General features: G+C 38.3%; 1 protein-coding gene across 6 annotated transcripts in view; it reads left to right on the forward strand.

The window, feature by feature from the left end:
• Positions 1-13274, forward strand: part of gabra1 (gamma-aminobutyric acid type A receptor subunit alpha1) — a 28936-nt gene extending 15662 nt beyond the window's left edge. For all 6 annotated transcript variants that reach the window (XM_031869126.1, XM_031869124.1, XM_031869129.1 and 3 more), the window contains exons 9-10: positions 8481-8683; positions 9312-13274. In XM_031869126.1, the coding sequence (XP_031724986.1) occupies positions 8481-8683; positions 9312-9632 (524 nt within the window). In that variant the 3' untranslated portion in view covers positions 9633-13274. The remainder of the gene's footprint in view (positions 1-8480; positions 8684-9311) is intronic.
• The last annotated feature ends 585 nt before the right edge of the window (positions 13275-13859 follow it).

The raw sequence follows: 13859 nt of genomic DNA on the forward strand, positions 1-13859 counted from the left end.
TCTCTCTCTCTCTCCTTCTCATGGATTTCAGTGTCTCCCCTGGCCTATACTACTTAAAGAGCTTTCACGGAATCATTACACAGACCCCTGATTTTGCAACTCTGCAGTCTTAAGCAGGTTTTTCTACTCTTCCCGCAATGTTTTTGGTGTCTGTTTGTGTGAGTTGTTAGTGTCTTCATGTGTCACAGCTACCTGCGGTGCTTGTCACGTGTCGGGGGGGGATGAGGATGGCCTAGATTAAATTCGAACAACTATCTAGGGCATGTGTGTGTCCCTCATGCTATCATTGCTGGTTCTGCTTCATGAGATTACATGCATGCAGTGCGCGCACACACACACACACACAATCACAGTTGAATAAGCACATGCACACGCTTTCATGAAGACGCAGAGCAGCACAGCATCAAGGTATGCTAGGTAGGTCATTCATGTGATTAATATGCATCACCTGAGACAGCAGATGAATGAGGCTGTTCTTCAAAGAGGTTACCATGTCAATATCGCTGTAAATGCGTCATTAAAAAGACATAGCAGACAATCAGGATCTTTCATTGCCATCTTAATCCGCTGGCTATCATCTAAGTGAAAGATTTATGTGGTATCTAACCATTGTACATGTGTTTAGTGCTATTAGGATGAAAGAGTCCTCTCAGCTGCCTTCACACTGAGGGTCTAATATTCAGTATGTCTTTATCGTGGTGAATCATATACAATATGCAACCTAAATAACAAGCTGCCTGGCAATATATATATATATATATATATATATATATATATATATATATATATATGTCAGAAAGAGGTTAAGGTCTCACTGCTTGTCATGTTTGCTCTGTACAGGGGAGAAATGTGTCTTGATACGGCTGTGTGCAGTGATTATTTTGAGAGCCGGGCTCATAAATGGTGCTTTAAACATTCAATGCATATGATGTGGTGTAGACAGGGTCAGCTTTTTGAAACAGGCAGCTCAGGGCTTGACAGGAACAGAATGCTGATAAACACAAATAATACTTGATGTGCTATAGTTTAAAGTCCCTTTCAGAAACCAACTTCATTATGGACATTCAAATTTTACAGTATATCTCATGTCACTTTACTAAAAAGTCATGACAGTAATGTCATTTGAATGGCTAAATTAAATGCAATCACGTTAATGTAAAGGCTATTAGAGACCAAGGTTAAATACACAGAGGGATATTAAATGTGCATACTGTTCCACCTTATTAAGAGTACTGTGATAAATGTATCACTTGACTATAACCTCTTATGCACAAAGAACACATTCTCCCTCCCCACTCATCTTGGTCGGTGGCCCTACGCTTCAAACTAGTCACCCCTCTAGTGTCAGTTTCTGCTCGATGAATTCATGCACTTTCTTTTCAAAATAAACTGCCAAAATAGGTTAACCAGTTTAGTTGATTAGATTCAGGCAACGGAAGTACTTTGTTGGGCTTAGGAAAGCATTGTGGTGTGGATTAAAATAATTATGTTTGATGCATTTAATAAGTGTGCTTGGTAAGTAACTAGCGATAGTTTTATTATATCACTTCCATACTTAACTAAGTTGAAATATGTACATAAGGTTGACTTGGTTTCACATAGGACACCGACAACTGTTTCCTGGGTGGTGAATGAATGAATATGCAGCTTCAACATATGTTAAATAAAATGACAACCCACACTTAATGTCTTGACTTTCGTTTGTAAATTAATCAACACCATTCTATAATAAATGATGAAATTAATGGGATTATTAGGGGGATTCACAGTGAGAAGTAGTGATGAGTGTCACTCAAGCTCACAATGGTCGTTCATTAACTCTTCAAAGGTAAAATAAGTTTTAAAATCCATCATCAATGCAGCCTGTAAAAAAAATTCAAACGTGCTTCTTCCTCCATATTATGTCACGACTGTTCAATCTGCAGCTGTTCTCCAGTTGTACCATCACTCTCTCTTGGGAACCGGGTGCGAAACATTACACAAGCATCATAGCTTTGTCCGTAATAGTGCTCTCATGTCTGAGCAAAGCAGAACATTTACGTACCTCTCTATAAATTAATGACAATAGCCATTATTTAAAGAGACACATAGATGAAGCTAGTAATGCTACGTATTCCATGTCTAGAAAAGGCTCTCGGAGTAAACTCATTTTTACTACGGAAGAATTAACTAAATATTACAAATGCATATTGGGCATTCCTCCAGGAGACACCGATTCAGAACTGAAACAGTGTGTATCAAATGGTGCACTGAACACTGGTGCAATGGATAGTAAAGATTAAAAAAAAGAAAAACTACTGACATGTTATGTGTGTACTCTTATTACTACAGATGTGACCCAGTATATATGTTTCCAACACAGACGATTAAATCTGACACAGAAACCCCATAGACATGAACAAACTGAAGTCACTGTTTGATTTACATTATGACTATGAAGCACAGCTCTGCACGAAATCTTAGCTTCAAAGCTTTCCCTGTAGCTGGCAATTTAAAAACACAGCAGTGGGTAGAGTTATCTTATTTATCATTGTGTCGATTAGGAGGCTGATTAGTACATAGCCGGTTTGCTGTAGTGGAAAACTGTTGGCAATGTATTTATTTCCAGTCCAGATGAAAACCAAAAGGAAACAGTCACTGATGGTGCTGATATGGTGCTCTCTCTCTCTCTCTCTCTCTCTCTCTCTCTCTCTGTCTCTCCACTCTGTCTCTAAGCTGTCAGGGACAGCAGTGCTCAGAAGATTATCTTGCTTCCTTCTTGTCTCTTTAAGCGATTGGCTGAGTATTTATTGGTTCTCCCATGACGCTGTTTAATGTATCTGCTCATTAAGGAATAACACCTTGTGTGTGTGCGCGGGCGTCAGTGTGCGTGTGTGTATTTGAGTTTGGTTGTGTGTGTACACAAGTAAGAGTGTGTATGTGTCAACTCTTGTTTGTTCGCTATATGTGCACATGCTGGTTGAGTGCCAGTCGGTGCTCATAAATTCATGATTACTAGCTGACAATATTGTAGGCAGTGCAGCTACTGTATTGCTGGGTGTGTGTGTTTGTGTGGGTGTGTGTGTGCGTGCGTGTGTGTGTGTGTGTATGTGCATGGCACAGTTCTCACAGCTGTGGTGCTGGCACAGTCATCTCACCCGCCAATCAATGTGTCAATTTATTTCTTCATTTATGTAAATCCGAGGTGACGTGGTAATGCTGAATGGAATGTGTGTGTGAGTCAGGCCCCGCGGGGCTTCAGTTATTGATAAGGCATGAATAAGTAAGTAGCTGCAGCACAGTGGAGATGTTGATAGACATCCAATAAAGACAGCTCCCCTCCAGGGGCTGGTTTAGGGAATATGAGAAGTTGTTTGACGACTCCCAACACAAAAAGCATGTTCATTAACGACTGTCTTTACAAATTATACAACAGTGGTACCCTCGCTTATTTATTAGTGTAAGATCCTTGTGTGAAAAGATAACTCACTTGTGACTAAAATGATCTGTGATATGTATATATTGAACTTAATTGCGTTAGCATTTATATTTTTTGGTGCAGACATATTTCATTTGGTTTCCATATAATATTAACTACAAAGAACTAACAAATAATCAATAGTTCTTATGGTTATGTTTAGGCAGATCAAAGCCCTTGGTTGAAGTAAGGGATACAGAAAGACGGTGGTCATGGTTAAATATTTAAAAAGTCAACACTGACTTAAAGCTCAAAAGGGGATATTGACATTAAATATTTCAATATCCCTTCAATATATTTCTTAACTTTAAACCAAGTCCTAAGAGTCTTTTAAAAGCATTCTTAAAGGCGTAAGCATAAAACAAGTATTGCGTCGACTGTCCTTGCTTAGATGTAGTTGTGCGTGCCAGTGAAAGGTTTGTAAAACGTTTCATTAACAGCAACTTTATTGCAAGCCCTCTTTAGCGCCCGGCTTTGTATTCATGCTTTAAGTCACACATAAAGGACTACGCATCCTTTGAGTGAGCAGGCACAAAGTACTTTTGGCCTCGTCCCACATTTTGATTGTCATGTTTGATTGGTTGCCTACTCAGTCAAAATGTTGTCTGAGGCAGATTTCTGCCTGGAACGAGGGAGCATAAGAGTAGAGGGAGAGAGAGAGAGAGAGAGAGAGAGAGAGAGAGAGAGAGAGAGCAGCCATTTTCGTGAGGGCTCACTTTCCCCCACAGAGATTTTGAGATGTGTGGCTTGGCTGCGATCCAATGGCTCAGCAGTGTATTGAACTCACTGGTTTGAGATTGGTCAGATTAGCTGAAGCCTGTCATTCAAGGGTTGTCAAAACTGTACATTTGAAAAAAATCAATAATGATTATAAACAATGACTTTGCACCTTATGCAGACAAATAGTTTGGTGCTAAGGGACAAACAAAGTTGAACAAAAAGCCTATTCATTTATTTTTAGCCATGCCTGGAGTGATTCATTTTTTAATCTGGAGCCTCTTACAGTCAGTCGGGCACTAATTGTCTATCAGACCGATTACCCTGATAGACATTGAATCAAATGTCTATAAGCTTTACCTTGCTATTAACCAAGTCGACATTATCTGCCCGACATTTTCCAAAAATGCACATTTGCACTGTCTGCCTGCATGTAGTCATTTCAAACTTTTCCTTGCCTGAGGCAGCAGTGACAGACTTGCCACCTTGAAATAGTCTGTCTCACCTTGTCATTCATCACATTAAATCTCTAATTTAGTTCCCTGAATTTGCTTTTTCACTCCATCTTTCTCTGTGTCTTGACTTTTTCTTTCCCATAACCCTGTGTGTATTTGAAAGAGAGTCTGCAAACAGAGGCAAACAACTTGTTAGAAGATACTGTATGTATCATGTAAATCAAGTGTCAGCGCTTGTGCACACTGAGCTAAATTGAGTAGAAGGGACTCTCAAGAATTGAGTTACACCACTATTAATCCAGTTAGAACTTTCCAGATCAGTGATTTTGTTCATTAACATCCTTCACGGCCTCAAGTCTATTAGTTACAACATGTCAAATGGAGTCATTTAAAACCAGCTCTGGAGTCACCTTCTAATGAATCAACTAACCAGTGCTCTGAATTATTCCTAAGTAGGCCTAACACTAAACAGACACAAAGGAGGTGGGAAACGAATACCGGACCACAGTGTTAGTAAAACCACACACACACACAGCCACACACACACACACACACACACACACACACACACACTTTTACATGCACACATATCATCATCAACAAAGCCAACAATCAACGATCAGTCAATTCCAACTTCTATCACCGGATGTTATTCTCTTTTTCTTTATTCTTTTGTGACGTAAAGACATTGGTGGTGTTGGAATACTTGTTTCCATGACAACAAATCTTGTCAAACACAGTAAAGAAAATATGATTCCAATCATCAGGGCGGCGTTGTGAGGACTTGTGTAATACCCAGTGGTGCTGCCTTCCTCCTCCCCCACACCGTTAACCGATTTACTGGCAAGCAAAATACCTGACAGATTGGCACCACTCTTTCCATCCACCTGCCCTTACCGGCCTCCATCCCTTCCTACCACTATACCCTACATATCTCTAATATCCTTAAAGGCCATATTTCTCTTCCCACACATGTATTTGGGTTACCTAGTTGTTTCCCATAACAGATATTTCCTTATACATCTTCCTTCACTCCATCTCATCTCCGTAGCTCTCAGTACGGAAGCAATAAGTGTGAGGTGTCATGCCTTTGTGCTCCAGCACCTGCTAAGGCCATAAGCACACATGATTGCTGGCAAAATCACTTTGCACTGGCTGTTCTCCAATGGAGAATGTTCTGGCACCCCACCTCATAAGCAGTGACACCTTGGTGTTAGAGTTACACTCCACTGGAAATCTCAAGACACTGCTCTCATTCCCAAAATGATTTAAACTGTGACACCAAGCTGGTGCTTCCAATCCAATTTCAGCTTCATGTGATGCACAGTATGTGTGGATTTGACAACTTACATTTGCAGGCAACTCATTTGCAGCAGTAATTTAGGTAAACCCGCAGCATTTAGTTCCCTAGTTTTTATAGCTTAAGCCTCAGACTTTTGAAATTGCAGTTCACACTTCATCTCATTCTTTAAGCATTCACTCTTTAATTATTATAACCAACACCACAGTTCTTCCCTTATGTCAACCAAGTGCAAATACGTGTCCATTGCTAGAGCAGATACAATATGGAAAACAGTGTTTTGTTTTGTATTCCTTGAGGGAAAACAAATGTGGTCACTGTGAACATTTATAAATGTTGTGTGACATGTTCCTTAAAAATAAAACGTATGTTTCCCCAAAATGTTATTTAGCTAATACTAATAAAAATATTCTGTGTTAAAATGGAGGGTAGGCAAATCCGGTATGAATATGTGTCTAAGCTACATTTAATATTTTCATATCTCCTGCTGCCATGCATTCCCATAACATATCAACAAACCATTCAATGCCCTGCTAAGCAGTCGGTGCAGTGCAGAACACGGTCATGGGTAATTTTTTATGACATCACGTAACTGTATCAACACACTCACTGTGGCATAGAAATGTTATACCTCACATCCGAGTTGTGCTTATGCAAATACAAATATACCTTGTGTGGTGATGAGGCAGGTGTTATTCTTGATAAGCTCAGACAATAAATTACATCCGAACAGATAATTCTGACCTACGTAATATATTACTTATTATTGTTAGTCCCCTTTGGAGCCATAATGAAGACCAGAAATGTGTACCAGCTTTACCTTATCCAGTTAATCCATTAGAGTTGTCTTATTCAGTTATGGCTAATGACCAATCATTTGTTTGGCTCTGACTAATGAGAACACAACAATCACCATTTATGCTTCATGTCACTGCACCAACTCGCCAAAATGATGTGAAAAGAGAGTGGGAGGATGAGGAGTCTGTGATTCACCACTTAGCACTTACATCATAACCGAGGAGGAAGAAGAATACATTTTTTCATTCACGTATGTCATAATGAAGATTCTGAACTTAATAAAACTTTTTTTTTTCTGTGACTGTCTTTTTAGATTTGTAAGTAATAATTGTACAGAATTATTAAACGGCATGAAAATGACAAAGGCAGCTTAAAAACAACTCGTATTAAGTTAAGAACCAATTAACAGTATTAAGCAGCTTTATTAGAGGTCTTATATTTTTATTTAATTTATTTTTTTTAACTCAATATGAACTACAGTAGAGGCTGGAGATTTGCTGCATGACTTAATGGTACATGTATTAGTCACCATTACACACCATTACCAGTACAGTGAAAGAAGTCTTAAACGTCATAACAATATATACCAAACATAAGAAAACGTCCACTGGTGGGAGATAGATGCTAGCACTGACATAAAATGCTTAGGCGTATACTTGCATAGGCATCCAAAGTAATATTTGCTCAGCAATTTCCAAAAAAAAAGATGAGATTATCTTATTTTGAAATTTGAAATGAAACTTACAAGGAATAGATCATTTAAACATGGAAGTGTGTTTGTGGCGGTATCATGTACATGCATGTTTTTACATGAACACCTCTCTCCACATGTGTGGGAGGATCCTCTCTGCATATTTTATAATTCCTGTACAAGCCAGCTGTTCCTCAGCTCCCTTCATGGTAGCCCAGGCTGACTTGGTGGATTGTTTGCTGCTTGGGCTGATGTTATTTGGTGTGTAAACATCTGCAGTAGTCTGTTCTGCGATGAGCACCGCATCGTTAGACATGCTCTGACCCAGTTCCTCTCCCTCTCTGGACTGTGTGTCTCATCTCAGCTTTCAGTGGCTGATGTCGTAGCTTAGCGATTTGGTTTTCCAGGGTTGACATGCGCTCCTTAATATGAGGCACGTTGGCTATAAACATGCATCAACTGTATTAATTTATGCTTTTTTTTTGCTTCGTAACCGCTTTAGCATTGGTGTACAGGTCACATTTAGAAAGACAGCCTATTGTGCCTGGTGTTAGTCAGCAGCAGTATCTCTGAGGCCAACTGCATCTTCCAGCTGCATCTGTGGAAATCTCAACCTCTCGGAGTCTATTAAAAGCACGAGCTGCAAGACTGTATCAGCTGCTCACATAGATTAATGTGAATGAACTGCTTGCTCATTTGACTTTAGAAAAAAAAAAAAAGACTTGCTCTGCAAAATCCCTATATGATGCTACCGTTCATTGCTCCATTTTAGCAAATATAGACCATCTATACTGTAGAATTCCGACACAACATTGGTTTAGATTAACAATAAATTCACAATAATGCCACAACACATTTGCTCTGGAAATGTCTTATTTATAAAATGAATGAAGATGGTTGTTTCTAGTTACTTATTGTATCGTGTTTAATTCCTCCTAATTAATATACTTTATAAAACCTATACATATTTTATTTTCATACATTTATGGTAGACAAATGAGTCATCATAGCAACTGAATTTTCTGAGATTTCACATATCTGTCTTGTCTTGTCTCCCTGCAGGAGTGACCACTGTCCTGACCATGACCACACTCAGTATCAGTGCCAGGAACTCTCTCCCTAAAGTGGCCTATGCCACAGCTATGGACTGGTTCATCGCAGTCTGCTATGCCTTCGTCTTCTCGGCCCTCATTGAGTTTGCCACAGTCAACTACTTCACCAAGAGGGGTTACGCCTGGGATGGAAAAAGTGTTGTGCCAGAGAAGGTATTTGAAGCTTTTTTTTTTCAATATCATGTATACTCCTAAGGGATCTGCATAGAAATGAATAGCGATAATAGACAGAGGTTTTGACAGACTGGTTAGGCATTTATTCTGTTATTGTGTCTGCCCTTGTTTTAACCAAAACAAAAAGAAATTCATGTATCTATGGAAGGAAAGACACAGTTAGCACTTAACTGTTGAGGGAGCTGGGCCAGGCAGGGAACATTTAGATGTTGTCCCCAGCTCATCTCAACTTGCAATTTGAGTAACATGACATGAACATTAATAGTTTAATGTTCATCTCGGGCTTTCTGCTACGCCTGTCTCAATGCCGCAGTTAGCAGCACCATGCTCTGTAATCTCATGCTGTTTTTTAAAATATATATATATTTAAAGAGCCCAAAATTATTTTGTTAGATTTATTGCTTCTGCTTTGAAATATGTTGATGTGAGGAAGTGATATTTCTGAATTTAATATCCATATTTCAACTGAATGTTCACCAAGCTGCTAAATGGCATATTGCTGAATGGCATATTCACGTCAATGATAGTGCAAAACAATACATCTTTAAAGAACCTGAACTTTATTCATTTTACTTTCCCCAATGCTTTCCCCAACACACGCAATCAGCAAAAGAAGAAGAAGGAGTCCCTCCTCAAGAAGAACAACACTACAGCCTACCCAGCTGCAACTGCTACAGCCTTCGCCCCCAATATTGCCAGGGACCCTGGATTGGCCACTATTGCCAAAAGCGCCCCAGCACCCCCAACTGAGCCTAAGGAGGAGCCAAAGCCCAAGCCTCCAGAGGCCAAGAAGACCTTTAACAGTGTGAGCAAGATAGACAGGATTGCCAGAATAGCCTTCCCGCTGCTCTTTGGAACCTTTAACCTGGTCTACTGGGCAACCTACTTGAATAAGAAGCCCAAATTGCAGGGGATGGATCCACACTAATCCATGTTTCATTCCTTTAAAATTATACCTGTCTATTTTTTTTTTTTCATTTCCTTTCTTATTCCTCCTAAAACAGGTGTTTCTTTTTATTTTCAGACAAACATGGTGTCCATGCTGGTTTGAACTCCCAGTTGTTGCATTGCTTCTATGTTTACCTAAAGTTTGAAGATTTTGAAAAAAAAAAATAGAGAAAAAAAGAAAGATAGCTATACAGACTTTTGAAAGGATGTTGTTCAGGTCTCGGGTGATGCTACTAAGAAAATGCTACTATAAATATATAGCCAAGAGAATGCTATTCTACAACTCCACATAGCCCAAACCTGTTCATGGGCTTTTATTTGTTTTCTTATTTTTATTTTGTTTCTATTTTAATTAAACATGGAATCACAGACACGGTAAAGGGCACTTGTGTATATGCATGGGAAGGGCATCTTCTTATTTGTTTATTTATTCAAAATACAGATCCACACTGACTGCACATAGCTTAGTTTATTTGATATCAGCAGCATCAATGCTATGCTCATTCTTTGTCAAGTTTTAAATTCTTTGTAGATGTTTTACGAGATTAATTATGTCATTCTTGAAAATACTTTAGGGTTTCTGCAATAGCAATAAAACATGTCTCACACCATTTATTTAGAGATAAAAAAAATAAAAAAATGAAACCATATCTGTGCTCAGCATTTAAAATATTATTATTTTTCTTTCACAGCATTGTATATATTATCAAGAGTTAGAGATGTCAATATTATGTTTAAGCTTTGCAAAGTGTAACTAAAGGGTATGTTTATTGAATACATGGAGAAGATAACCTTTTTATTTAATTTGGTTTTGTTTTGGTTGATGATACTTTCTACCAAAAGAGTATATACTGGTCTAATTCACGCTTAAGTGACTGTTCGCGTTCCATTCAAAGCTGCTTTCACACTGAAGTAAAATATTATTCAACTGTGTTTGTGTACACACTGACGGCAACAACAGCAACAACATTCAACAGTGTAAGATTGGTTAGTTATGAGTAAGAATGTAAACATCATCTGGAATGCTGGAGTGCATTTGACATTTAGAATTAAATCACACATTATTTACTTCTTTTGTTTCTTCTATTTATGGAGGGACCAAAACGCCATTTATAGCAAAGTGCAGTAGGCATCGCTTAAAGATGGGCGGGGCACATTGAGAAGGAGGAGAAGTGCCTTTTTTAATTTTCAGAGTTGAAGCTGTGATGGCTACTGCTTTGTTGATTGATGGCACATCTGTATTTTCCATCCCACTGTGCCCCCTGACCCTGTTTAGTCCCCATCTCCTTTCTGTTGAAAATTGAGACACAACACTCAGAAAGTACCAGCTACACTGCCTTCAGTATCACATGCCCGTTCGGACTCATTTGTTGCTGCTTGTTGGTGAGCAACAGCGAGAGACAGGGACAGAGACAGAAAGAGACAAAGAGAGAAAGGAAACGGTGAGTTGAAGTGGCACTGTAGTCTTGCTTTAGCCGGCGTCTTGTAGTTTCACGATAGCGACGGAGATGAATATATTTTTGTAGCATGATGTCAATCCCTCTTCCGAAAAAAACCCAACAGCAACTAACGCAAATGTGAAAAAAAAATGCTTTTGTTTTGTCTTGAACATTGCTTGCTCTTTTTTTCTTTTAACTTATTAAAAAAAAAAACAATTTAAGGACATGCTTCTTCTCTCATGTGGCACGTTTAGGTTTCGGAACAGTCCATTTTAAATTATGTTAATGTAGCAATATTAATTAGCAAGGGCTTTTCTTAGGACCTGAACCTGACACTCAGTCTGGGGCTGATAACCATTGTAGCTTGACACTGACCCCTTTGTAGTTTCAGCGATATACATGGAAATCTAGGAATTATTTAGATTTGGTCAAAGATAACAGCCATCGCATTGTGTGTCCATCTTGGATTCCGAAGCCTTGGTCTTGTATTGCATCATGGGTGCTGGGTCTGCTTATTTGAATATGTTTTACAGGGCACTGAACAGGTTGAATGACATTTAAGAACCCTGCAGAAATCTCTGAGTGTTAGTGCGCTGGGGTGAATAGATCATGCTATCACCTGAGAAATATGGAAAAAGAGACCGCTGGTTGTTGCTATTGTTATTGTTTGCATTATCATTATGACCAATGCTTAACCTATCCCCTAATGCAAGTCTACTGTTAACAGCCACTTAACCTACAAGCAGAGGGTCAAAGAACTGCAAAGTTCAGGATGAAGGGTTGTATAAAGATATTTGAATTCTAAACTAGTGTATGTATGTTTATTATCATGAAGAAAAAATATATATACATATGTAAAATACATAATGCATACAGTATTTGATTATATTAATGAAGTTATTAGCTAAGATGACAATTAATATTGTTTGTATTATCAACCTATTCTTATGCATTTTGCACATTTAGAAGAACAATAACATTACATTTATGTAGTCAGCTTTGTGCTATGCAAGGGCAGCTTTGAACCACATCATTGACCTTCTCTCCCTGTCCATTGTGTTTTAGATTTACAAGCTATTAGAAAAAAAAGAAATGAAAATAAGCTTAGCTTTGACATCAGTTGCTCACCCACTAGCTTTTTCTTCTTTCAACCATGGCTATACAGGGTGACATCAAAGAAAACAGTGGATTATCTCTTTTGTTTGCGCTTTGGATTTGTCGGTGGTTGAAGGGAAAATGGCTTTTATTGTTGATTGCACTTTTTCTCGGGAGACATGCAATAAAGTGATTGAACTGAAAAAAAACAGGAGCAAAACTGTAACAAGATCAACTTGTTAATAATATTCTGTTCTTTTCTTGAGCTTGTTTGTCATTACAAAAATGGAGGCAGGTGAATATGTTACTTTGCGAAATGGATCGTTTTGTTTATCTTTTGCTTTCCAAAGCTCAATGATATTACAGGGTGCGCAAGAGAGTTTGACTTTGACAGAGTAAGTAAATTTTGTAAACTTTTCAGTTTGGAAAATCTTTGCTAAGCCCCTTTCTTGTACTCCAAGCAGGATCAAACAAATGCTATAAACCATAACACATATTTTTGAGCCAGGTCTGGTTTTGCTACATTTAATGCTCCAGAAAGAGAATGTGAAATGTGAGGCACGGTGCAATCACGAGCTTCCAACTTTTACCTTCACATTCATATGCAGAGCATACATGTAAATATCACATTTGTAGGCCCATCCATCATTTCTTTCATTATGTTTGATGCAAGGTCCATTGCAGTTCTCAGCAGCACTTGCTTTTCAACATTGAGTCTTTGGTTATTCCTAGATACCTACTGGAGTTTTTCTTGTATTTTTATCAAGCAAAATATGTTCTGATTTTCACTGAAATGTAAAAAAAAACAACTAATTTTCTAAAGCACAAAAGTTGATTAGGGTAAGAGAAACTAGAGTGAGACTGTCTACATATGGACATCGACAAACACACGTTCAAAACACACGCAAACACACATAGCCACATACATACACAGGAATGTGTTGATAGTCCAATGATACTGGGTTCTAATGGATGTAGAAATGGTGAACCTTCTGTAAATGTTTTCTTTTGTTTCTTTTGGTTATGATATGGCCCTGTAGAATCTGATTCTCTGCATTAGTCTTTAAATAAAAAGAAAACAACTGAAATTTGTGGCTATACCTCTGTCCTTGTGCTATGGATTACCAGACAAAGACCAAGACACATATATCTCTGTCAGGAAGCATAACATATGACTTTTTGTGCACAGTTTACATGCCAGGTAGTAAAAGTAGGAATGACATAGTTGTCTCATTTTCATAATCACCTTTCTGTTGTCACTTTACACACACTGTATTTAAACTGTAATGTGTGTACATTTCAATAAGAGCATTTACTGTAAACATTTTACTGGATAGATGAAAGAATATTTAAAAAGACAAATGACAGGTTTTGTTAAGCAACATATGGTAAAATAAAAAGATGCATTTACACAAACCAGTGGAAACATTTGGGACAGTCTTGAATGATTCAGGGGTCCCAGAACTCTATAAAATAGATTCAAATTAGCAGCAGATCTGACATGATCTTGTATTCAACCAGCAAATGATGATTAAGAGTAACTGATGAGAATAATGTAAACTGGCCTATTCCAAATTGACACTCCATTTGTTGCATTTTTGTGTCTGGCTCTAGGGATTGTAATGTCAGTCTGTCCACCACTTTGTTCAAGACAGAAAATAGCTAACTAGATG

This window comes from Anarrhichthys ocellatus, unplaced genomic scaffold (assembly GCF_004355925.1).
Source record: "Anarrhichthys ocellatus isolate YVR2014 unplaced genomic scaffold, GSC_Weel_1.0 scaffold46, whole genome shotgun sequence".
Taxonomy (NCBI): domain Eukaryota; kingdom Metazoa; phylum Chordata; class Actinopteri; order Perciformes; family Anarhichadidae; genus Anarrhichthys; species Anarrhichthys ocellatus.